Source organism: Scheffersomyces spartinae, assembly GCF_019049425.1.
Source record: "Scheffersomyces spartinae strain ARV_011 chromosome Unknown scaffold_24, whole genome shotgun sequence".
Taxonomy (NCBI): Eukaryota; Fungi; Ascomycota; class Pichiomycetes; order Serinales; family Debaryomycetaceae; genus Lizanozyma; species Lizanozyma spartinae.
Window position 1 is genome coordinate 20,951 of NW_025065071.1, and position 23,685 is coordinate 44,635.

At 39.2% G+C, this 23,685-nt stretch overlaps 14 protein-coding genes across 14 annotated transcripts; 10 read left to right on the forward strand and 4 right to left on the reverse strand.

The window, feature by feature from the left end:
- Positions 1 to 73: 73 nt before the first annotated feature.
- Positions 74 to 1,261, forward strand: ILV5 (ketol-acid reductoisomerase; the record flags this gene model as incomplete). The annotated part of the gene is made up of 1 exon (XM_043193572.1): positions 74 to 1,261. The coding sequence occupies one exon, from the start codon at positions 74 to 76 to the stop codon at positions 1,259 to 1,261; it is 1,188 nt and encodes a 395-aa protein (XP_043047241.1).
- A 517-nt stretch (positions 1,262 to 1,778) lies between these two features.
- RPS1_2 (40S ribosomal protein eS1) lies at positions 1,779 to 2,549 on the forward strand (the record flags this gene model as incomplete). Its single annotated transcript, XM_043193573.1, has 1 exon — positions 1,779 to 2,549. One exon carries the CDS (start codon positions 1,779 to 1,781, stop codon positions 2,547 to 2,549), a length of 771 nt encoding a protein of 256 aa, XP_043047242.1.
- Positions 2,550 to 3,028: 479 nt separating this feature from the next.
- On the forward strand, positions 3,029 to 5,434 carry KQ657_002827 (uncharacterized protein; the record flags this gene model as incomplete). Its single annotated transcript, XM_043193574.1, has 1 exon — positions 3,029 to 5,434. One exon carries the CDS (start codon positions 3,029 to 3,031, stop codon positions 5,432 to 5,434), a length of 2,406 nt encoding a protein of 801 aa, XP_043047243.1.
- A 51-nt stretch (positions 5,435 to 5,485) lies between these two features.
- On the reverse strand, positions 5,486 to 6,256 carry KQ657_002828 (uncharacterized protein; the record flags this gene model as incomplete). Its single annotated transcript, XM_043193575.1, has 1 exon — positions 5,486 to 6,256. The coding sequence occupies one exon, from the start codon at positions 6,254 to 6,256 to the stop codon at positions 5,486 to 5,488; it is 771 nt and encodes a 256-aa protein (XP_043047244.1).
- A 413-nt stretch (positions 6,257 to 6,669) lies between these two features.
- On the reverse strand, positions 6,670 to 7,350 carry KQ657_002829 (thioredoxin peroxidase; the record flags this gene model as incomplete). Its single annotated transcript, XM_043193576.1, has 1 exon — positions 6,670 to 7,350. One exon carries the CDS (start codon positions 7,348 to 7,350, stop codon positions 6,670 to 6,672), a length of 681 nt encoding a protein of 226 aa, XP_043047245.1.
- Positions 7,351 to 7,612: 262 nt separating this feature from the next.
- Positions 7,613 to 8,581, reverse strand: PFA4 (palmitoyltransferase; the record flags this gene model as incomplete). Its single annotated transcript, XM_043193577.1, has 1 exon — positions 7,613 to 8,581. One exon carries the CDS (start codon positions 8,579 to 8,581, stop codon positions 7,613 to 7,615), a length of 969 nt encoding a protein of 322 aa, XP_043047246.1.
- Positions 8,582 to 9,100: 519 nt separating this feature from the next.
- PRE10 (proteasome core particle subunit alpha 7) lies at positions 9,101 to 9,865 on the forward strand (the record flags this gene model as incomplete). Its single annotated transcript, XM_043193578.1, has 1 exon — positions 9,101 to 9,865. One exon carries the CDS (start codon positions 9,101 to 9,103, stop codon positions 9,863 to 9,865), a length of 765 nt encoding a protein of 254 aa, XP_043047247.1.
- Positions 9,866 to 10,131: 266 nt separating this feature from the next.
- Positions 10,132 to 12,780, forward strand: KQ657_002832 (uncharacterized protein; the record flags this gene model as incomplete). The annotated part of the gene is made up of 1 exon (XM_043193579.1): positions 10,132 to 12,780. The coding sequence occupies one exon, from the start codon at positions 10,132 to 10,134 to the stop codon at positions 12,778 to 12,780; it is 2,649 nt and encodes an 882-aa protein (XP_043047248.1).
- Positions 12,781 to 12,947: 167 nt separating this feature from the next.
- On the forward strand, positions 12,948 to 15,098 carry PRT1 (translation initiation factor eIF3 subunit b; the record flags this gene model as incomplete). Its single annotated transcript, XM_043193580.1, has 1 exon — positions 12,948 to 15,098. One exon carries the CDS (start codon positions 12,948 to 12,950, stop codon positions 15,096 to 15,098), a length of 2,151 nt encoding a protein of 716 aa, XP_043047249.1.
- An 83-nt stretch (positions 15,099 to 15,181) lies between these two features.
- On the reverse strand, positions 15,182 to 15,463 carry KQ657_002834 (uncharacterized protein; the record flags this gene model as incomplete). Its single annotated transcript, XM_043193581.1, has 1 exon — positions 15,182 to 15,463. The coding sequence occupies one exon, from the start codon at positions 15,461 to 15,463 to the stop codon at positions 15,182 to 15,184; it is 282 nt and encodes a 93-aa protein (XP_043047250.1).
- A 181-nt stretch (positions 15,464 to 15,644) lies between these two features.
- GEM1 (ERMES complex Ca(2+)-binding regulatory GTPase) lies at positions 15,645 to 17,669 on the forward strand (the record flags this gene model as incomplete). The annotated part of the gene is made up of 1 exon (XM_043193582.1): positions 15,645 to 17,669. One exon carries the CDS (start codon positions 15,645 to 15,647, stop codon positions 17,667 to 17,669), a length of 2,025 nt encoding a protein of 674 aa, XP_043047251.1.
- A 4-nt stretch (positions 17,670 to 17,673) lies between these two features.
- Positions 17,674 to 18,415, forward strand: RRS1 (Rrs1p; the record flags this gene model as incomplete). The annotated part of the gene is made up of 2 exons (XM_043193583.1): positions 17,674 to 17,681; positions 17,794 to 18,415. The coding sequence occupies 2 exons, from the start codon at positions 17,674 to 17,676 to the stop codon at positions 18,413 to 18,415; spliced, it is 630 nt and encodes a 209-aa protein (XP_043047252.1).
- Positions 18,416 to 18,649: 234 nt separating this feature from the next.
- KQ657_002837 (uncharacterized protein) lies at positions 18,650 to 19,622 on the forward strand (the record flags this gene model as incomplete). The annotated part of the gene is made up of 3 exons (XM_043193584.1): positions 18,650 to 18,694; positions 18,747 to 19,365; positions 19,441 to 19,622. The coding sequence occupies 3 exons, from the start codon at positions 18,650 to 18,652 to the stop codon at positions 19,620 to 19,622; spliced, it is 846 nt and encodes a 281-aa protein (XP_043047253.1).
- A 440-nt stretch (positions 19,623 to 20,062) lies between these two features.
- KQ657_002838 (uncharacterized protein) lies at positions 20,063 to 23,653 on the forward strand (the record flags this gene model as incomplete). The annotated part of the gene is made up of 1 exon (XM_043193585.1): positions 20,063 to 23,653. The coding sequence occupies one exon, from the start codon at positions 20,063 to 20,065 to the stop codon at positions 23,651 to 23,653; it is 3,591 nt and encodes a 1,196-aa protein (XP_043047254.1).
- Positions 23,654 to 23,685: the final 32 nt, after the last annotated feature.

The window sequence follows — 23,685 nt, forward strand, 5'->3', positions numbered from 1 at the left end:
AGATATGAAGAAGTCTCTCTAATGAAAATTAAGTGTGTTATTTCTTCTTTTATCATCCAGTATATTATATACAATGTCTTTCAGAACTGCATCTATTAGATTGGCTAGAACTGCTGCCTCCAAGGCTATTTCTAAGCGTGCTTTGTCCGCTTTGGCCACTGCTGCCAGACCAACCATTGCTAAGCAATCCATGGCTCCTTTAGCCACCAGAGGTCTTAAGACTATTAACTTTGGTGGTACTGAAGAAGTTGTCCACGAAAGAGCTGACTGGCCAAGAGAGAAGTTGTTGGAATACTTCAAGAACGATACTTTGGCTTTAATTGGTTACGGTTCTCAAGGTTACGGTCAAGGTTTGAACTTGAGAGACAATGGTTTAAACGTTATCATTGGTGTTAGAAAGAACGGTGCTTCTTGGAAGGCTGCTATTGAAGATGGTTGGGTTCCAGGTGAAAACTTGTTTGATGTTACTGAAGCTATCAACAAGGGTACTATCATCATGAACTTGCTTTCTGATGCTGCTCAATCTGAAACTTGGTCTACTATCAAGCCTTTGTTGACTGAAGGTAAGACCTTGTACTTCTCCCACGGTTTCTCTCCAGTCTTCAAGGACTTGACTCACGTTGAAACCCCAACCAACATTGATGTCATCTTGGCTGCTCCAAAGGGTTCCGGTAGAACCGTCAGATCCTTGTTCAAGGAGGGTAGAGGTATTAACTCTTCATACGCTGTCTGGAATGATGTTACCGGTAAGGCTGAAGAAAAGGCTATTGCCATGGCTGTTGCCATTGGTTCTGGTTACGTTTACCAAACCACTTTTGAAAGAGAAGTCAACTCTGATTTGTATGGTGAAAGAGGTTGTTTGATGGGTGGTATCCACGGTATGTTCTTGGCTCAATACGAAGTTTTGAGAGAAAACGGCCACACCCCCTCTGAAGCTTTCAATGAAACCGTTGAAGAAGCCACCCAATCATTATACCCATTGGTTGGTAAGTACGGTATGGATTACATGTACGATGCTTGTTCTACCACAGCTAGAAGAGGTGCTTTGGACTGGTACCCAAGATTCAAGGATGCCTTGAAGCCAGTTTTCGCCGAATTGTACGAATCTGTCAAGAACGGTTCCGAAACCCAAAGATCTTTGGACTTCAACTCTCAAGCTGACTACAGAGAAAGATTGGAAGAAGAATTGGAAGTCATCAGAAACATGGAAATCTGGAAGGTTGGTAAGGAAGTCAGAAAGTTGAGACCTGAAAACAACTAAATGTGATTTGAACCCATTTTTTTATCAAAATATTAATTATTCATGATGGTCTATTTGGAATGACTTAATGATTTAATCTCTTGTATTTTATTCAATTCTAGATTACTATGGAGTTGCAAAAGTAATCAAAGTTTCCACTTTTTTGTTGATTCTTCGCTTATGGGTGTATATGGTTTACATAAAATATAGCATTATATAGAGACGAAGTTTGTTGAATAAACGCGTTCTCATATTAGAAATCTTTTACCATTGTATTATAAAAATAGCTTGGTTATCTTACTTAAAGTATATTGTAACAATTTGTGAAAAATTACCCTAGGGCTAAACCCCACACAGTCACGTGAAAGTAAATTCGATGGTCACTTCCAATTTTGTCACATTATCGGAAATACATTATATCACGTGATTTGCTTCTGATATCCGACCACGCCAAACAAAAGCATTGATGAAGACAGCTTGAAAAATTGCACTAGTGAAAATTTACAACATCCCTTCATAGTAATAAACATACGTAAACATGGCTGTCGGTAAGAATAAGAGATTATCCAAGGGTAAGAAGGGTTTGAAGAAGAAGGTTGTTGACCCTTTCACCAGAAAAGACTGGTTCGACATCAAGGCCCCATCGACTTTTGAAAACAGAAATGTTGGTAAGACCTTGATCAACAGATCCACCGGTTTGAAGAACGCTGCCGATGGTTTGAAGGGCCGTGTCTTTGAAGTTTGCTTGGCTGACTTGCAAGGTTCTGAAGACCACTCTTACAGAAAGGTCAAGTTAAGAGTTGATGAAGTTCAAGGTAAGAACTTGTTGACCAACTTCCACGGTTTGGACTTCACTTCCGATAAGTTGAGATCTTTAGTTAGAAAATGGCAATCATTGGTTGAAGCCAACGTTACCGTCAAGACTGCAGACGATTACGTTTTGAGAATCTTTGCCATTGCTTTCACCAAGAGACAACAAAACCAAATCAAGAAAACTTCTTATGCTCAATCCTCCAAGTTGAGAGAAGTTAGAAAGAAAATGATTGAAATCATGCAAAGAGAAGTTTCTAACTCCACCTTGGCTCAATTGACCAGTAAGTTGATTCCTGAAGTTATTGGCCGTGAAATTGAAAAATCTACTCAAACCATTTTCCCATTGCAAAATGTTCACATCAGAAAGGTTAAGTTGTTGAAGCAACCTAAGTTTGACTTGGGTGCTTTGATGTCCTTGCACGGTGAATCTGTTGCCGAAGAAAAGGGTAAGAAGGTTGCTGGCGGCTTCAAGGATGTCGTTTTGGAAGCTGTTTAAGCTAACTAATTTGTTAGTTTTTTGTTTCTTGTATTATTAGTGGAAGATGGGGGTTGACGGACTTTAATGCCCCTAGTTCAATTCTTTTTGTCTAAAGAGGAGAATCCTGAATGTTTTGCTTGTTAATATGGCTTTTGATATCGATTCTAGCTTAATTTGGCAGCATTATATATAGATAGAGTTCAAATGTATGCATTACGTAACTTTTATTGTAGTCGGACTCGACAGACGACTAAGAGCAAACAGGGAATCACCTTTACAACACCCGGACACCAATTGACAAGACAACTCACTAATATCTTATTGTTAGTGATTATGGATTTTGTTGTATGCTGTTTGTATGTGGTCGTATAGGATACTGTACGAATTTCTGGGGTTAAATGAGACGGTACACACACGACCTTATAAGAGTTCATTATTAAAACCTACAAGCATTAGCAAGAGGAACTAAACAATATAATCATTAGCAACCGAGGATCATGAGTGAGGATTTGTTTGAAGATAATGGCATGGACGGATGGTCGTATTCGTATCCTGCATCATTGAACACCGATAACGGAAGTACAACTGGCAACAACAAGAAGAAGAGAGCTGCTACCACTGGTAACAATGATGATGGTACTAATGATAGTTTTAATGAGCATATAGAAGTGTCTGGAACGACATCAGACTTTAATGGTTCTACTAGAGTGTCTCGGAGGATAGCGGAGATAAGCTCTGTGACATCCAGTAAGAATTCATCCCAACTTTATCTACATCCTGATTCAGGCTCACTATTACAGTCTCCGATAACCGGGATGGGTAAATCATTACCGGCGGACCCTCACACCACGATTGAAGATGCCAATTCTACGTTTTCCACTGCTGAAGCCGAGGAGAAGGCGACTCCTACACATTCAAGGAGTGGCAGCAGTCAATGGCGTAATACTATGGAAGTTTTTAAAGACGATTTGGATGTAGAGACTTCGCCTCGAATGATCTCATTCAGACGACACAATAAACGGTCCAGCAGTGTAAGTGCAAATGCAAATGCTAATGTTAATTCCAATAGCATTGCTGAATTGCCTAAGGAAAAGTTTGATGAACGGTTATTTGTTGATGAGTTCTTTAAAGATACCAAATATCGATACACTACAATGAAGAGAAACATTGATTTCCATCAATTGTTCCGGTCATTGGACTTAACTGATAGACTTTTGGATGACTATGCATGTGCATTGAGTAGGGAGATCCTTCTACAAGGAAGGCTATATATAAGTGAACATAATGTGTGTTTCAATTCCAATTTATTGGGGTGGGTAACTCATGTTGCTATTCCTATGGAAGAGATTATCAATTTTCAAAAGAAGTCTACTGCTGGATTATTTCCGAATGGTATAATAGTTGAAACAAAGGATACAAGATACAATTTTGCCAGTTTTATTTCCAGAGATGCAACGTTTGAATTCATGACCACCGTTTGGAAAGAAACTACAGGCAGAAGTCTTTTGGTTGAAACCGGTTCAACCAAAACAGGAGGGAGAGACGATGATAATATCAGTAATGAGGGCAAAATTGTTAACGATATTGGAGATGAAGAGAGTAAAGCGTTTCTTGATACGGAGGAAGATTCTCGTTTAGAATCATATATTCTTTCAATCGATGGAGATGAAGATGATGACGATGACGATGATAACGATAATGATAACGATAATGATAACGATAGCATTGAAGATGGCAGCAGTGGCTTGAATAATACAAGGACTATTAAGATACTTAAGTTCAAGGAAGGTCTAAAATATAAGAACATGGGTCCAGATTCTCATGGACCCACCCATGTAGATGCCAAAAGTTTTGTTGATAATGAAGTTGTTATGTCTGAGATGGAATTGAATGCCCCACTAGGAGTTGTGTATGAACTTTTATTTGGCGACTCCAATACTACTTTTATTACCAAGTTTATTGAAGATCATGGTGGTTCAGAGATCACTAGCTTTGGTAAGTTCCATCCTTTGGAATCGGATCCTACAAAACTAGAAAGAACTTATACTTACAGATTAGAATTAGGGTATACCATTGGCCCAAAGTCTACCAAATGTGAAGTGGCAGAAATCATAGAGCATTTGAATTTTGCTGACTATGTGATTGTGGAGAAAGTCACTCGAACTCCAGATGTTCCTCTGGGGACTTCGTTTAGTGTTCGAAACAGATTATATTTCAGTTGGGGGAAGAATAACACCACTAATCTTAGATGTACTTATTATATTGATTGGACAGGAAGTTCATGGGTCAAGGGAGTCATCGAGAAACAAACCAGCAGTGGACAAAGGGCTGCTAATGAAGATATGATGGAAGCATTAGCATTGGCTATCAAGGAGTCCACGTATGAAGCTCAAACTTCCACTGTTGAGTTCATTGAAGAGAAAATCGAAAAGACATCTTCTTCAACTTCTTCAATGCCTCGACATCCTTCAAAGACCAAAAGGCAAAGCAATAAGGCCGTTACCAAAAGAGAAAGAAGTCCCTTCTTACAGTCTATCATCGACAACTTCAAACTCCGGTATTTGGTGGCTTTCATTATTGTTCTTATAGTGACAATGTTCCAGTTAAAGCTATATGTGATGGTTAGAGAGACCAACCTAATAGCCGTGACCCAACTCTCGGTCACTGCACATTTGGTATCCACTCTTATGCAAGAGAGGAACGGCCATGGGGGGCATGTACAGAGCAAAAGTGATTCGGAGTTATGGACTTGGGTTAAAGGCAAGTACAAAAGAGAATTGGGCACCCCAGAAAAGGTAGAGTTCTTAGCCAATCAGCTTGCAGAGTTATATGTTGACAACAATAATGATATGTATGAGTTTAAGCTTTCTGACGTTAAAGACTTTTTAAATAGTTTATTATAGTATTTACATTAGGTATATGTTTGTATGTACAAGTGATGATGCTAGGGACTGTCAACACGCCAACGGGCCTCCAATAGGGTCTTGTATTTCATCGTAACGTTCAATGACATCAACATCCTCTATAGTGTGCACAAGCACTTGAGTATTATCATTGTTCAACTCAAAGACAAAGATCCCCGATAAAACAGTCTCCACTTTATCGGAGCTTCCCGGAGCCGACAAGCCGTTCAAGAGACCCTGAGTCACATTGGCAAGTGTTGACGAGATACTTTGTAGATTGAGTTTCTTTGGAGGCGTGTTGCTGTTCTCCAGGATGAAGTCCGCAACATTTGAAGGGTTGAATTTGTATGATCTGGTTGTGGAGAAGGATCTCCGTCTACTTGCAGTTGGATCGGGATCCAAATGATCACACTGACTGTTACAAGTGATCCATCTCATGATGATCTTGTTTGAATGAGGAAACAAACATTGGACATCCGATGAGTTGGTGGTTCTCACGGACAAGATGTGCACCTTCACGTGGGGGTTCCCAACCAAGGAGTTGATGTAGAGTTGTATGGCTTTGGCCGTGGCATAATAAGATACATGACCCTTCAATGGTGGCAAATAAGAGTTCACTTCAGAGAAGTGGGTGGGTAAGACCCGGAGAACAACGTCATTGGCTAAAAGCTCCTTGGGAAGTGATCGTTGAAGTATATCTGGAACTAAGTCTTTAAGTGTATCTAAGGTTGACCCCAAATTCGCCTTTCTATGTTGATCATTATCGTTATCGATATCGTTATCTCTATTACCATTGTTTAATGGTCTACTTCGGTAGATCATGTCCAGCATGATGATGTTGACTGCAGGGCGTAATGCTTCATAACGGTGACTATGGTAGTATCTGCTGTAGCAAACCAGTGTCCTTTGTAGTAACATCTTATTTGTTTCACGCAATAACAACAAGACCGACCCCCTAGGTTTCGGGGTAAAGGCCAGAAACATGATGGAGAATTAAAGTCCGTTAATGACAGAGTTGTAGATTATGTTTAGGGTTATCAGTTGACTATCCCATATATTCCAATCACGTGATAGAACACGTGATTAAATACAGTATATTACAACTTACTAGACCCACACACAATTAGTTGCAGTGAAATGCTTTAACGTTATACGATTGAATATGTATTTAATAGTACAGAAATAAAGTAACCAAAGGTTCAAGAAATAAATGGAAAGTCCGTCAGATACTAAACTTATTTTTGTTCAAGCTCCAAAGGAGTCAAACGCAAGTAAGGCTTGATGATTCTGAACTTAGGGAACAAAGTTTTTGCTTCTTCGTTAGAAACAGTTGGGTGAACAATGACATCATCACCAGGAACCCAGTTGATAGGAGTGGTGATTCTGTGCTTGTCACCAGTTTGCAAGGAGTCCACAACTCTCAAGACTTCAGCAGTGTTTCTACCAGTAGAAGCAGGGTAAGACAAGATCAATCTAATCTTCTTAGATGGATCAATGATGAAAACAGATCTAATGGTGAATTGAACACCCTTGTCATCGATATTAGTAGCATCTTGGAAATCAATCATATCGTATTGCAAAGCAACCTTTCTTTCAGGGTCAGCAATGATTGGGAAGTTCAATTTAGAACCAGTGATCTCATCAATATCCTTAATCCAGGCTTTGTGAGATTCAGTACCATTGGCAGATAAACCGATCAACTTAACACCTCTCTTGGTGAATTCAGGCTCCAACTTGGCAAAGGCGCCCAATTCAGTGGTGCAAACAGGGGTGAAGTCATCAGGATGAGAGAACAACACAACCCAGTTATCACCAATGAATTCATGGAACAGAATTGGACCGTTGGAGGTTTCAGCAGTAAAATCAGGAGCAGTTGCACCCAATCTCAATGTACCACTTGGAGGAGTTAAAGACATGCTTAATTGATATATGTATGTATGATAAGGAAATGAAAATTTATCCCGTTTATAATTTAACTGCTTAATATGCTATTTATATGAAACTACAATTGACACCTCCACTGATGAAGTATCACCTCCAGTCACGTGTGATTAGTAACTATAGTCGTTAGCATTGTGCAGTACGCTGAAATTCGCGGAACTCATACTTCCCGATTCGGATTGTGGCTCAATTACATACCATATAGACTATAAATTGATGCAATAATATGTACAATTATCACTGAATATTCTCTATTTTTACATCTTCTTCTTCGTCATCTTCAATGTCTACACCATAGTCATCCAAAGTTTCACCCAAGTCATTTCTCCATTGACTCCGTTTCATATTAGCTCTTGGATCCAAATGCTTTCTAATGGCCCCAATATTCATTTGTCGGAGTTGTTCATCATCATATAATCTTCCTTGGACTATTGCATTCTGATGACCTCCATCTGGAGGCCAGGGTAACCGTATTTGATCGTCATCATCGTTGACAGGGAATTCATATCCGTTTCCCAATCCCTTCCCCCAAGGGAGTAACCAAGACCATGGATATCCACACGTATTTATAATATTCTGCCACATACCCATATCATAAGGAAAGATGATGTCATCAATGGTGATATCTGGAACGGGTTCGTCATCATCATGCTTACGATCATCATTACGACGTTGATCAGGACTTCTTCGACGGAGTGGATATGATTCGGAGTTATCTTGAAGATTATCAAGATCAAGATCAAGGTCTTCATCACCGTGCTCATCACCGTGATCATCATTATATGCACTGCTTCGACTCCAAGATACTAATTCAGGCATTTCTTTACCGTAGAATTGTTGATAATTGTTACGAATGATCTTCCACATTCGGGAAGTATGTAGTTGACCTTCCATTCTTTCTCTATCCCATACTTCAATCTGAGACATACCTCGGAAAGCCATATTGACAACACATCGAATGTAGAGTATGCCAATTGATACCAAGACAAAGAAATCCAAGGGCCAAAGAGCTATACAAACAACCAATTCACTCTTATTGATTAAATACACGGGTAAGTCTTTATCTTTATAGAAATCAGCTAATCTTAAAGTCAATAGATACAAAACATTCCCAGTTGCTATGATGACCCAAAAGAGAAACTGAAGGAACTGGGGCATATTCCCATAACCCACACAATTATAAGTCCAAGGACAATGATGATCCATTTTTAGGACACAGGCGTTACAAGATTTGCAATGATGGGATCTTTCAGGTTTATAGTTAGCGCATTTCCGACACCATCTTTTCCATTGTCCCGGTTTACTTTTGAAGTTCTTTGGAGGATTCCCGGGACTTTTGAAGATGGCTGCACCGTACGTAATCCACACAAGAGTTAGCAAGATTTGATGAGTGATTTGTTGTTTAGGTGTGAGCCAATGTTTGAACAGGAACCAATGGGAACCGTACCCTAGAACGAAGATGACTATAAAGGGTATAATTACCCCTAGTATAGGCCATTTCAAGTTCCACATAAGCAGCAGCAGTACCAGTAGTAGTGTTAGTAGGATCAGCAGTAGCAGCAGTAGCAACAGTGGTAGCAGTAGCAGGACCCGAACCTTTTGCCTTTTCGCGGATAGTGGTAGCGCATATTTGGTGGCGAGTGCTTTTTCGACCGACAAAACAACTATCACCAACTGGTGCCAACGACTGCTACTACATCTAGTGGGCTGAGTAGTGACGACATAATGACAGCAATTGGTACTGGATACGATTTATCCAATAGTGTTTTTTCGCCAGATGGACGGAACTTCCAAGTGGAATATGCTATGAAGGCTGTGGAGAATGGTGGGACATCTATTGGGATCAAATGTAAAGATGGAATTGTATTAGCTGTTGAAAAAATCATCAATTCCAAACTATTAGTGCCTGGAACCAATAGAAGAATCCAAACTATAGACAGACATGTCGGAGTAGCATATTCTGGATTGTTACCTGATGGACGAAGATTAGTTAATATTGGACGTGATGAAGCTCAAAATTATAAAGATAATTATAAAGTCCCGATTAGTGTACCATTTTTAGTTGATACGATAGGGAATTATGTTCAAAATTATACATGTTATAATTCTGTTAGACCTTTTGGAATAGTTGGTATTATTGGAGGAGTTGATGACAATGGACCTCATTTATATATGATTGAACCCAGTGGTACATTTTGGGGTTATACTGGAGCAGCAACTGGTAAGGGAAGACAAACAGCTAAATCCGAATTGGAAAAGTTGAATTATGAAGAATTGACTGTTCATGAGGCCATTAAAATTGCAGCTAAGATCATTCATCAAGCTCATGAAGATAATAAGGATAAAGATTATGAATTGGAGATCACATGGATCTCCAAGGAACATACTAATGGTAGACATGAATTAGTACCTGAATCGTTAATGAAGGAGGCTATTAAGTATGCTCAAGAAGAAGATGAAGAAGATGAAGATGAAGAAATGGAATCGTGATATATGTACGTAATATTAGAAGTACAATACATATATAGTAGTACAGTAGCATTGCCGTAGTAGTACACTAGTAGTACAGGAATACAGTACTGTACCGTTGTAATCCTTTGCTACGTTACTGTTGTGAAGTAATTGTATACCATACCCTTTTCGTGTACTTGTAAAACATAAACAATAAGCAATACCAGGTCTATACTCTAACAGTCTACGGCCTTAGTTCGACCAGTATGACGGAGGAGTCAGCGATTGACGTATCATATAGTGATATGTCACATACCTTTGATACCAGCAATGGGTCCAGTCCCTTCATAACCAATCCCTCAGTACGACTTCAACAAGGTTTAATGTTACCTACAGAACAAGCACTAGACCAGGACCAAGGCAACGCTCAAGCCAGTGATGTTTCTTCGGAGACCAAAGAGTCACTGGCTTTTGAATCTGACATGTCACTGTTTCAGGATGCTACTGGTATAGAAAATGAAGAAGATGACGTTGCACTGACCAGTCACATTGCTGATCAACACAATCAAACAACTCCAAAGTGTGGGGGGACGGTTACAGACACCATTGGACTTCGGGAGAATGGCAGTAACTTTAATTTATCGACACAGGCGATAATCTTTAGTAGTAATTCTCCTACTAAGAATGTCTCTACAAGTATACGTCGATTGTCAGACGAGCTTGAAACAGATACTGATTCTGAAACAGCTTCCAGTCCCTTACGAAACAAACACATCAGTCAGCAGCAACAGCAGCAACAGCAGCAACAGCAACAACAGCAGCAACAGAAGCAACAGAAGCACCAACGGAACAAGAAGAGTGCCACCAGAGAGTCATGGCGTTCAATACGACCTCTTTCAACTGCCATTAGTGTACCTCCTACGACGTCTTCTTCCGGTGCCTCTTTATTTACTACTCCGTCTAGTTCAGCTACCACAGCCAATACAGAACATCGGTTTTCTCTTCGAAATATGACGATCCCAGAAGGTAACTTGTCGTCTGCTGCCAAGTTGGACGACTTAAATAAACAATTGATCAACTATAAAATTCAGATCAAGTTCTTCAAGCAGTTTCTTCAAAAATTGATTGCCCAATCCCAATCAGAAGGCACTGGCAGCAAGCTAGATCTTGCGGAGTTGACTCAACTTCAAAATAATTTCAATGACTTGACTTTAGGTGATTTTTCAAGTCCTAATAGAAATGCTGTGGCCTACAGCAGACTAAAAGAAGAATATGATGTGCTTGAGAGTAATTATGAACAAGTTTTTAAGCTCAATGATGATCTTTATGCCAATTTGGAGATATTCCAGAAACAACTTCAATCTCGAGAAGAAGAATTGGCGATAACTAAAGAGCAGTTTGAAGAATGTCAATTGAAGGTTGAAACCATATTTAGAATCTTGATTTCGGATGCTTTCACTGATCAGAGCTCACAAATAGCTCTTCAACGATGTTTAGAATCGACTACTGTCCTCCCCAATAAGTTAGAAGCTCTTAAACTCGAGTTAAACAAACGGCTTGATTCACATACTCTACAACAACAAACAGAACGTGAAGAGTTGACATACACAGCAGAAACCGTTCTGACTATCTTGAAGAACGTGGAGACTTTGGAAAGTCAATATGCTGCTAACGTTAAACGTACGGAAGAATTAGAGATTCAACTTCAAGATGAGCGAAAGAAATCTCAAATAATTGCCAGAAACTTCAATGTTATTACAGACAAGTTTAGTGATTTTTCTAAAAATGTTGAAGATAAGGTTGAAGATAATACCAGGTTACGACAGGAAACGGATAAATTAATATCCTTGAATGCTGAACTACAATCCCAAAATTCTTCTTTCAAATCACAGATCAAATCCACCGAAATACTTATTGAAAAGTTGCAGGAACAACTTGGACAAGAGGAAGTGATTCGAGAGAAACAGAAACAAGAGATTGAAGAACTTCAACGAGCACATACTGAAACCCAAAAGGCATTGGAATCGAGTAACGTTGTTCCCATTGGCCCCCCCCCATTTTCCCAAGAACGTGAGTTAAAGGAATTAAAACAAAAGTTCAGTGATTTAGATGCTTCAAACCTGAAGGGACTGGAAAGAGAATATTTATTGATAACTGAAAAGATGAATTTATCCAAGAGTTTAAGAACTCTGCAGGCAACCATCAGCAAACAAAGTGAAACCATAATGTCACTTACGCGGAATAATAATGATTTTAAAGAACAAATACGTGAAAAGGACAGAAGATATAGTTTACTTGAATATCAATTGGGAGAAATACTTTCATTAGACGTTCTTGAATTTGAAAAATTCTTCAAAGCAATGCAGCCAATCACAGAGAACGAAAACGGTATTGAACGGTCTATTAGACAATTGAGTAAAGGAGTTGAAAATATAAAAGCATTGATTGAGGCAGGAGATCTTAAGATCTTACGGGAACAACATCAAGGATTGTTTGAATATTTCTCACGAGCCTTTAAAAAACTTTCAAAGCATTATGGAGAAGAAGTACTTAAAACTATGGATCTTCATGAAGAATGGTCCGTTAAAAATGAAACTCTTTCCAATGAAGTTGTCACTTTAAAGTCTCTGAATCAAGAATTACGTAAGGAAGTGGCCGATACCCAACTTCGGAATAAAGAATTATTACGGAAGATCGCCTCACTTGAAAGCCAAATAACATCATCTTCATCATCTTTAGCTGCAACTCCAGAGTCCACCAATGGGGGGGCCACTACAGATCTTGTACGAAATGCTTATAAGCAGAAATGGAAATCAGAAAGAGAATCAAGAATGCTTGAGCATAATGGCTCACAACGAAGGGTTCGGGAAGCGGAACAAGAAATTGACCGGTTGCAAAGAGAGAATGCTAATCTTAGAGCCATGAAGAATAGAGCCTCATATATAAACACTTAGAGTTTATAATTAGTTGTTATATTTGTGGTTATATGCTTGATGTTAGGGTGTCTTGGAGATGTTACACAAAAACCCATATCGCATTTACATAGTATAAAAATTTTTCACTTTTGATAAAGTCAAACAAAGATTGTCTCTTCCTTATTAAACGACATCACAACACAATAATGTCGGAACAGGAATTGTTAGCCGAGGTCGAGAGAGACCTTAATATTGACGACATTGACTTCTCTGACTTGGAAGAACAATATGCCGTGGAAAAGAACTTTGGCTTGGAAAACTATGTTGTTGTGGATGGAGCCCCTGTTGCCCCTGAATCCAAGGCTCCAGTTTTGGAAAAGGTGTTGAGAAAGTTGTTCAGCAAAGTGGCGCAGGTTGTTGAAGGTGACGATGGCATTTATATGCCTGTTGAAGGCGGCAAGACCAAAGGTTACTTATTTGTTCAATTTAAGAATGGAGAACAAGCAGAAGCAGCCATTAAGAATTTCAATGGTAAGAAATTGGATGCTAACCATAAGTTATATTTGAACAAGCTTTCAGATATTGGCAAGTACACAACTCAAGTGAATGATGAATTTGTTGAACCCGAAATTGCTGATTTCAAGAGTCATGGATATTTGAAGTCTTGGTTACAAGATGAACAAGGACGTGATCAAATGGCCATGCACTTTTCTGAAACCGTTGGTGTTTTTTGGAACAAGAAGAAGAATGAACCTGAAGCTGCCATTGAACCAAGAAAGGGTTTTACTTCCAAGTATGCCAAGTTCTCTCCTCGTGGTACTTATTTGTTTTCCATTCATCCTCAAGGTATTCAATGTTGGGGTGGTGAAGATTTCCATAGTATTCATAAATTTGTGCACAACCAAGTTCGTTTAGTTGACTTTTCTCCTAATGAAAAGTATATGGTTACCTTATCACCTTTACCCATTGAAATCCCTGATTCTCCTGAAGAACTTGCCAGATGTCCATTTGGACCTGAAAGTAAAGGTCATAAGTTGGTTATCTGGGATTTGACAACTGGCGAACCTGCTAGAACATTTGCTTTACCACCTCATTTGGAGGGTCAAAAGGAAATGCCATGGCCTTTGGTTAAATGGTCTTATGATGATAAATACTGTGCTCGTCAAGGCCCTGATGCTTTGGCCATTTATGAAACCCCATCATTTCAATTGTTGGACAAGCAATTGGTTAAGATTGAAGGAATTGTTGATTTCGATTGGGCTCCATCTGGAGTTCATCTTAATGGATCTAAAGGAGAATCTGAATATGTGTTATCTTATTGGACTCCTGAATCAAGTAACCAAACTGCTAGAGTTGCATTGATGCATATTCCATCTAAAAAAGTGCTTAGAACAGTCAACTTGTTCCAAGTTAGTGATTGTAAAATGCACTGGCAAGATGAAGGAAGATTTATGTGTGTTAAGGTTGATCGTCATAGTAAATCTGGTAAGACCTTATTCACTAATTTGGAGTTCTTTAAGGTGACTGAAAAGGATATCCCCGTAGAAAAGTTGGAATTGAAAGACGTTGCAATTAATTTTGCTTGGGAACCCAAATCAGAAAGATTCATTACTATTTCTAACTTGGATAACGGTAACACTAACCCAGCTATTCCTAGAAATGCCATCAACTTTTATGCTCCCGAAACAACCACCAAGAATAACATTGTTACTACCAAATATAAGCTGTTTGCTGAATTCACAGATAAACATTCCAACACTATATTGTGGGCTCCCAAGGGTAGATTTGTGGTAGTTGCAACCATCACCAAGTCCAATGGTGAGATTGAATTCTTTGACTGTAACTACGAAGACGATAAGACTACTAAAAAGGGTGGTAAAAACGATACCAATGTCAAGTTGTTGAGGACAGAAAAGTATCCTGGTATGACTAATATGTCTTGGGATCCTTCAGGAAGATTCCTTGCTGCTTGGTCATCCAATTGGATGCACAGCATTGATAACGGATACAGATTGTTTGAATTCACTGGTAATATGTTGAGGGAAGAACCTATCGACCAATTCAAGGAGTTCATCTGGAGACCAAGACCTGCTTCACTTTTATCATCAGCTGATAAGAAGACTGTTAGAAAGAACATTAAAGAATACAGTGCACAATTTGATGAGAATGATGCCATGGAAGCAGATGCTGCTACCAGAGAAGCCATCTTGAACCGTAAGAGAAAGTTGGAAGAATGGAGAGCTTACCGTGCTCATTTTGCCAACAAGAACACCAAGGAAAACAATGTCGAGGCTGAAGTCATTGAAGAGATCAAAGAAGTCATTATCGAAGAAAAGGTTGAAGCCGTTGAGCAATAGACACATTACATACAGTAATATATACAGTGTAATATATATGCAAATTAAATACTATACAACTTATGTAATCCCTATAACAAACGTTATGCCGCCTTGGTACGCAATTGGATCCCATGCCATTGTGCAATGTCGTCCTTCAACACTTCATTCACAAGTCTATGTTGTTTGATCATGGGGATGCCTTTGAATTTGTTACTCTCAACGAGAATTGCGAACATTGATCCACATCCGCCGGAAACGTCCTTGACCTCGAGCTTGGTGGGCTCAAATTGCGCCTGTAATTTATCGAAGATCTTTTGCTCGTACGAGTCCATGGCTACGGAGAGCCATCTTCTACCAGGGGGTCTTAATGCTGTTCTAAACATGATGAGTGGGAAGAGAGAGTGGAAGAATGTGCCTTAAGTAAGAGCTTTCGACTTTAAATTTTTCTGTGCGCGAATATCCAAAATGGTAGAGACACGCAAAAAAATCATAGTAGGTTATAAAGCTTAAAACTTAGTAGTGCGGATAGTACTCCAATATATAATACAGCTCTATACCTCTGACATGCCGCAGGAATCACTTCGTATTGTTGTATGTGGAGATGAGTCAGTGGGGAAATCATCTATCATAAACTATTTCATTCGAGAGTCATTCCCCAACCAAATCCAAAAGGTATTGCCTCCCATAACCATTTCAATCAATGACTACTATTCCTCTATAGAAGAGTACACTTCTGAATCAGAGAAAGTGGCCACGGCTCTTAGAAGAAGAAAGAAGTCCAAATCAACGTTTGAGAGAGGTCAAGAAAAGATCCTGAAGTATTTACCGGTTACAACTATCATTGACACAGCATGTACTGATTTACCTGAACTACAAAAGGAATTGAAGCGAGCCAATGTCATTTGGTTGATCTATACTGACCATTATACTTATGAGCGGGTCTCATTGTATTGGTTGCCTATGTTTAGATCCTTGGGGATCAACTTGCCTGTGATTGTGTGCTCCAATAAATGTGATCTCATTGTTCCTAAACTGAAATGGGAAGCCATGGATCATGAAGAATTCACTCCATTGATCAATGAATTCAAAGAGATCGAATCTTGTGTACGATGTAGTGCTAAGACGGGCTATAACATTGTGGAGGCGTTTTATTTATGTCAAAGATCAATAACCCATCCTATATCTCCAATATTTGATGCTAAAGAAGGGAATTTGAAACCATTGGCTGTTAAAGCCTTTAGAAGAATATTCACTTTAAGTGATACTGACCAAGATGGGTATTTGGATTTCAAGGAGTTTGCGGAACTCCATCGCAAATGTTTTGGTAAAGAATTCAGTGAAGTTGATTTCCAGAGGGTGCTAAGAACTTTAAGTCGGACTTTACTACCCATGAATGAAAAGGAACGAGAAACAGTTTCAGAAGATGGATTCGTTTTATTAAATAAAATATATTGTCAAAGAGGTAGACATGAAACTGCGTGGGGGATTCTTCGATCATTCAATTATACAAATACTTTAACATTAGAAGATGACTTTTTACATCCGGAAATCGACGTAAACCCGCTTTCAAGTGTGGAATTAAGTCCGGTGGGGTTCAAGTTCTTTGTGGATTTATTTATTAAGTTCGATAAGGATAACGATGGAGGTCTTAGTAATAAAGAATTGGCCAATCTATTTGCTCCAACCCCGGGGGTACCTAAATTATGGACAGAGTTACAGTTCCCAAGTTCGGTGGTTTGTAATGAATCAGGTTATGTTACTTTACAAGGCTGGTTGGCTCAATGGTGTCTCAGTACGTTTCTTGATTACAAAGTTACTTTGGAGTACCTTGCTTATTTGGGATTTGATAATGGCAGTTCTATAAAGGCTTTAAAGATAACAAAACCTCATAGAAAGAGACAAAGACAGGGTAAAGTGTATCGACTGGCAGTAAATGATAGAAACGTCTTCAGTTGTTTCATATTAGGGGCCTCAAACTCAGGTAAATCTTCTTTACTTGATCTGTTTGTTAATGGTACATTCATAGAGAGTTATACCTCTACTACAAACCCTCGGATGTGTGCTAAAGATATTGAACTTAGAGGTGGGAAACAGTGCTATTTAATACTTGAGGAATTGGGTCATAAAGTCGAAGAGAACCTTACACCTCAAAGGTTAGAGCATTGTGATGTTGTTTGCTATGCATACGATTCTTCTGATCCTGATTCCTTCCAATATTTGGTTGATTTAAGAAGTAGACACTCCGAAACCTTAGACCAAATCCCGGCAGTTTTTGTTGCCTTGAAAGCTGATTTGGATAAACAACAACAGAGGTCAGATGTACAACCGGAAAACTATACTCGGGATTTGTTTCTTAATTCCCCATTACATATTTCATCGACTTGGACATCTTCTTTACATGAACTTTTCAGTCAATTAGTTGATGCCGCTAAAAACCCAATTACGGCGACTCCAGGACTCGATGTGGATGTTAACTATGAACAACAAGAAACAATGAAACGGTATCTTATGGTTGGCAGTGCCATTTCAGTCATGTCACTCGTATCTCTTTGGATATGGAAGAGCTCTCTTCAATCTTCAAATTCGTAGAGATATGATCACGTGACTACAAATCACGTGACCGAAAATGAAAAATCGGCATGGCATCAAAGCAATCAGGCGATGAGCATCAAAGAATAAAGGTTCATGAGCAAGATTTTGCTATATTAAGCAGAAGCATATATATATACATAATGTCTGAACCACAATACAAGCCAGTGACGGTGGACAAGCCCATTCCCAACACCTATGATTTGGGTAACTTGGCAGTGTTTGATAGTAATCCGTTGGATAACCAGAAATTGAAAAATGAAAATGAAAGAGAAGAGTATCTAGCAACAGTAGCTCGTGACAATGTGCAAGTATTAATCAACCAAATCTTATCATTGCCTATGAAGTCCACCACAGATACTCATGGATCTTCGACAGGTCAAGATTCTACTATGACATTAGTGCAATTACCTGAACCAACTACTGAGCTTCCTCGTGAAAAGGCTATTCCCAAGGCCAAAGCTGCCACCAAATGGGAAGAGTTTGCTGCTCGTAAGGGTATTAAGGCCAAGCCAAAGGAAGGGAAGATGGTTTATGATGAAGCCAGTGGAGAATGGGTTCCTAAGTGGGGTTACAAGGGTAAGAATAAGCAAATGGATGATCAATGGTTGGTTGAAGTTGATGATAAGGTTAAAAATACTCCTGATGAACTTGTGGATCCACGTACATTGAATCGTGCTGAGCGTAAGAAGTTGGTTAAGAAGAATGAGTTACAACATAAACGAAATTTGAAGAATGGATCATAGAAATATTATGTAATACCTAACAGCATTTAATAAACACGATACTATTATAATTTTGATGATGATACAATTTACACGGTATACTTCAATTTACACTTGGAGAACAACCCCGTTTATATACTCTTTTTCTACTTTGTATACACCTGCATATAACAACACATATACATAGTTGAAACTTCTCCTTACGGCACTCAGCCAATATAAACACACCCACAATTAACCCTATTAAGCAACAACATGAGCGATGAATATGATGGGTCTAAATATCTTGCAACTGTTGATGTATGTGACGTGTCTAATCCAATACTAATAATACTTATACTAACAATTATAGGCGATACTAAGTGTAGCGGATTTAGAACTGATTACTGTTAAGAGAATACGTAATGCACTTCAAGAATTATTTGGAGTAGATTTACTGCCTCACAAAGTATGTATTAGGAAGCAGCAGACGTCACAAACAGCAATGTATTATACTAACAGACAGAAACAAATCAATGCGTTGATTAAGACCAGGTACTGGGATTTAGCAGATAAGCGAAAGGCTGAAGAGGAAGACGAAGACGACGAAGAAGAAACATCGACCACCAAAGTCAAAGTTAAGTCCGATAGCGAACGGTTGAAGGAAATTGAAAAGAAAGATGCCCTCTTGGCTGCCAAACTTCAACGAATGGACTCCAAACGATATTCCACTCGATCAGTTGATAAGCCACGAGAAACAAAGAAGATTATAACGAAGAAACGTCAACTCTCCACCAAACAAAAGAACACAGGGTTTAATAAGGAAATGGCACTCTCGCCTGAGCTATCACAAGTTGTTCAGACCAATCTGTGTTCTAGACCGCAAGTGGTGAAGTTAATGTGGAAATACATTAAAGAGAGTGAACTACAAGACCCTACGGATAAAAGGAAGATTATCTGTGATGAAAAATTAAGAGCATTATTTAAAAAACGTATGTATACAGCCGGACACCAGCACAGCACGATACAACACTTTACTGTACGACATATACTAACAATATTATTAGCATCGGTTGGAGCGTTTGAAATGAATAAGATCCTTTCTAAACATATATTCCCCAAAGATGACACTCAAACAGAGTCCAAGATCAACGGTGAAAAATCACCACCATATCCAATTACAGCTTCTAGCGAGGAACCTGGTATGCAATCGGAACTACTGGACATGTCAGATATTGACTCTTCATAATTAGATTATTGTATTAAATATGTATTATGTCAAGTATATTGTGTAGAATCTGCCCTCTGGTGTTCGGGTGTTGTGGTGATCGCGCGAACTTTTAACACCGTAAGCACACATACAAACAACACGGCACCCTACACACCCCACACACCCATCCACCACATTGGGCCATGTCGCAACCACACCCTCGAAGGAATGGCGACATTTCTAGAGTCCACAGCGAGGCTTCCAGCATGGCTACAACCAGAACCACGCGCAACCAGCAGCCTTTCTATGAACCTGCTGATATCCACAAAGTGTATGAAGCAGTACTTAAGGTGATCATATTGGAGTATCGAAATGAAGTCCGGTTCCGGACTCCGAAACAGGTCCCAAATCAAGATGAGTCGCTCAGCGTGTCATCATCATCGTCATTATCTTCAAGACTGCACCGCAATTCCCGGATCATGGATACCAGCCTCCCCTCGTCGTTGTTTGTGCATCTTGAGAAGAGACTCCAGGACATCATGTACCGAACGTCAGATAAAGATTTGGACGACAAGTGTCGAAGGTCGTTGATCTCTTTCTACACCCTTCTTTTAGACCCACAGTATAAGAAGGACGTGAGCAGGGAACAGCTGCAGTTCTTAGTGATGAAATTCATCAGTTGTGCCACCAAGGAATTGATCAAGATGCATGAACCAGAACCCAACATTAGTAGCGAGTCCTTTCGGATTGCCACCAAGTTTGTTGATATTCTTATTGACTTGGTGGACAAGGAGAACGTTGGGCTCGTGAATCACTTGATCGAGAGCAAGGAGAGTCTTGTGGCGAAATCGGCAGCTTCTTCAGCAGCTTCTGCTGGTGCTACAAGTAATATAGCTTCTGCTGGTGCTGCTACTGCTGGTGCTGCCCCCGCTGAATACCTTCAACCGTGTTTCCGTCTCACAGACATGGACCAAGGAATGATATCGTTGGTGGAAAAGCTCTTTGACGTAGACCAAATCAAGCTCCAAATGGACGTGATCTCGTCTAGCCTGTTTGCTCAATGTTCAACCATTCAAATGGACATTCAGCATTTCAAAACTCAATTGGATAAAGGAATGGGTGCCAAAGACTTCAAATCAGTTAAAGCTTATGAAGAATGGAAACAACGTCTATACGAAAATTGTGACTACTTGAGTACCAAGTATTCCATACTAAATGGAGGAAGTAAGTCGATTAACCCAACGCTCCCTTCTGGTGAAGAAACTTATATGATTCCTTCTCGTGCCAATGCTAGAAGTTACTTCGTTGCTTTAATTCAAAGGTATCTTATGGTATTCCCTCCTGTCCCTGGTGAACTCTTGCTTTCATCCCAATTCCAGAAGTATCTTCATATTCTTGCGAAAATATGGCTTCTAGATTACCCTACCATTTCTGTGTCGATATTCACGGGTGCTGTAAGGTCTGGAATCATGGAATTTGAAAAGAGCACTGTTCAACCATATTTCATTAACTTGGACATGGCATCGGAAGTATTTAAATTATGTGATGTCCATTTACCTCAAGGTCATGATGATGACCCGGATACTAAATGGTCGCTTCAGGACCAAAAGGAATGGGTAGGAGGTTTAGTTGCATGTTATAAGCTTACATTCCGGGGGATAAAGGAATGTTTACTGCAAATCTTTAATAAAGAGAACAAACCCAAGTTTCTTCCTTATTTAATCTTCTTGGACGACTATATTAAGGTGGATCCATTGTTTTCTCAAGTGGCAGATGCCCCCTTCATGAAGTCTTGGGAAGAAAAGCTTTCTACAGCTCTTTCCAAAGCATCTACAAAAAAATATGCCAATTATATGGGCCTTTTACCTCGAGATAGTTCACTTACTTTTGGTCATGTTGCAGATATTGCCAATAATTTGGTGAGAGATTTGGCACAACTCGAAAAGAAGTTCAAACAACCATTGCTTGGCTTCTTGGACATTCCTTATATTGTTGCTATAACTCAAATGCAATTGTTTAAACGAGATTTGGTGGGGATAATCAAATATATCCAGTCCAACCATGATCAAGGCATTACTATGGTTAGATATGATGATGCATTGGATTTCTATAAGTCTTTACAAGATTTCAAGATCAGATTCAGAAGATATAGCCCGAATTCTCCTGTTTACAGTTCGGAATTAGAGTCTTCATTATTGCAACATCTTAAACAAATGGCAGAAGAAGCGGAAGACAAGTTCAATGGTATAGTAGATAATTTGATCTCTGATTCTCAAACTACCAATACCAAAGATTTATTCTTTATGATTAGGAATTATTTGAATATCTTATTGGATTTGAATGCTCCTATGCGAAAGATGGCCAGTATTTATACCATTGTGATTAAAAGTGTTTCGCATTCGGTGTTACGGTACTCTTCAGTCATTGAGAAGAACATTGTGAAGGAGCTAGAAGACGAAGAGAAACGTCGAGCCAAGCTTTTAAGAGCAGAACAAAAGAAACAAGGAGTGGGGAGTAGTTGGTTCGATGATGTTAAGAATGCAGTGAACAATTTTCAAAATGGAGGTAACAAATATGCCAAAATTGAAGCTTTTAATTTTAGTCCTGAGATCTGTCAAGGTTTAAATGAATTTTCTGGGATCATCAAAGAGTTGGATAAGTTGGAGGAAATGTTGGAATTGGAGAATATTTCCACTACATTGAAATCTATTGATCCAGGCTCAAGTAGTCGATACACCAGTCATTTATTCTCTTTGAGAGTTGTTAGAGCAGAGAACCTCAAGAGAATCTCGGCTACTATTCATCCCTATGTTACTTTAAAGATTGGACTGGAAATTATTGGTGAAACCAGAGCATTGGTTGGAACGTATGATCCGGAATGGGATGAAGAATTTGATGTGAATATTCCCCCGAATAAATCGGCCGTAGTGGTGGTTGATGTTTGGGATGGTCATGAATCATTGGGTAAAGCCAAGTTGGAATTGAGTCCTCGTACATTTAAAGAGGATGGGATTGCGCAGGAAGCAATCCTTGACTTGAACAACGAACAATCCAGAATTTTGATGGAGATAGCTGTTGAAAAGGAAAGAGATGATGTCCTTTTCTTAATAGGCAAAGCTCATAGAGATATTCTGAGATGTCAAGAACGATGTATTAAATTAATTGTGGAGAAGTTCTCTCGGTTTATTCATTTTGGTTTCTCCAGAGATAATTTAAAGACCATCTGTGGTAGTAACGGGAACATTGAACCAACAGATGGAGAGATTTTGAATGCCATGATACCATTATACGATTATTTAAACGTTAACTTGGAAGTGTTGAAGTTGAACTTGAGTAAAAACTTATTCTTCAAAGTAATGGTTCAAACTTGGAACGTTATCCTTCAAAGTGCTGACGATTTAATGTTACCCAAGTTAGTAACTTCCAAATCTATAAGATCTTCGTTGCAAATGGGAGGCTCTTCTTCTAAATGGCTGTCGACGATAACTTCAGTGGTCAACTCCATGACTAAGGACAGGAAACTAACGTTGAATGAAATCTATATTGTATTCGCTTGGTTGGATGGTCTATGTATTTTCTTTTATAATGAAGGGAATGGGCCAGCCATGGTTGAATTGAAGTCCGAACAATATCAAGCTCTTTTATTTGTTCGACTTTATTATACTTTGACCGTTGAAGAGCTCCACCATCGACTGGACGAATTGTCTTCAGCCTACATCAATGTGCTTCGGTTAAAGAATAACTTGGTTCCAAAATCCACCAATAATACTCCCCAACATCATCACCAACACCTATCCAGAGCAACATCGACTATCATCAGACACCAGTCTGTTTCTGCTGGTGCTGCCAGAGCCAGAGCCAGAGCCAAAGCCACTACTAAAAGAAGACCACCCCCGCCCGTTGATAATAATCCAATGGGCTTCATTGCAGACTCTTTGACAGAGGATATCGTGCTACGGTTGCTCCTCTTAAATGATGACAAGGACTTTGTGGCCAGACGGTTGGAACAGAGAGAACTACTTGCTCATAACATGCAACTTGAACGTTTGGCAAGACAAGCCGTGAGTTGATAAAGAGTATTGTATTAATATAAAAAATAACA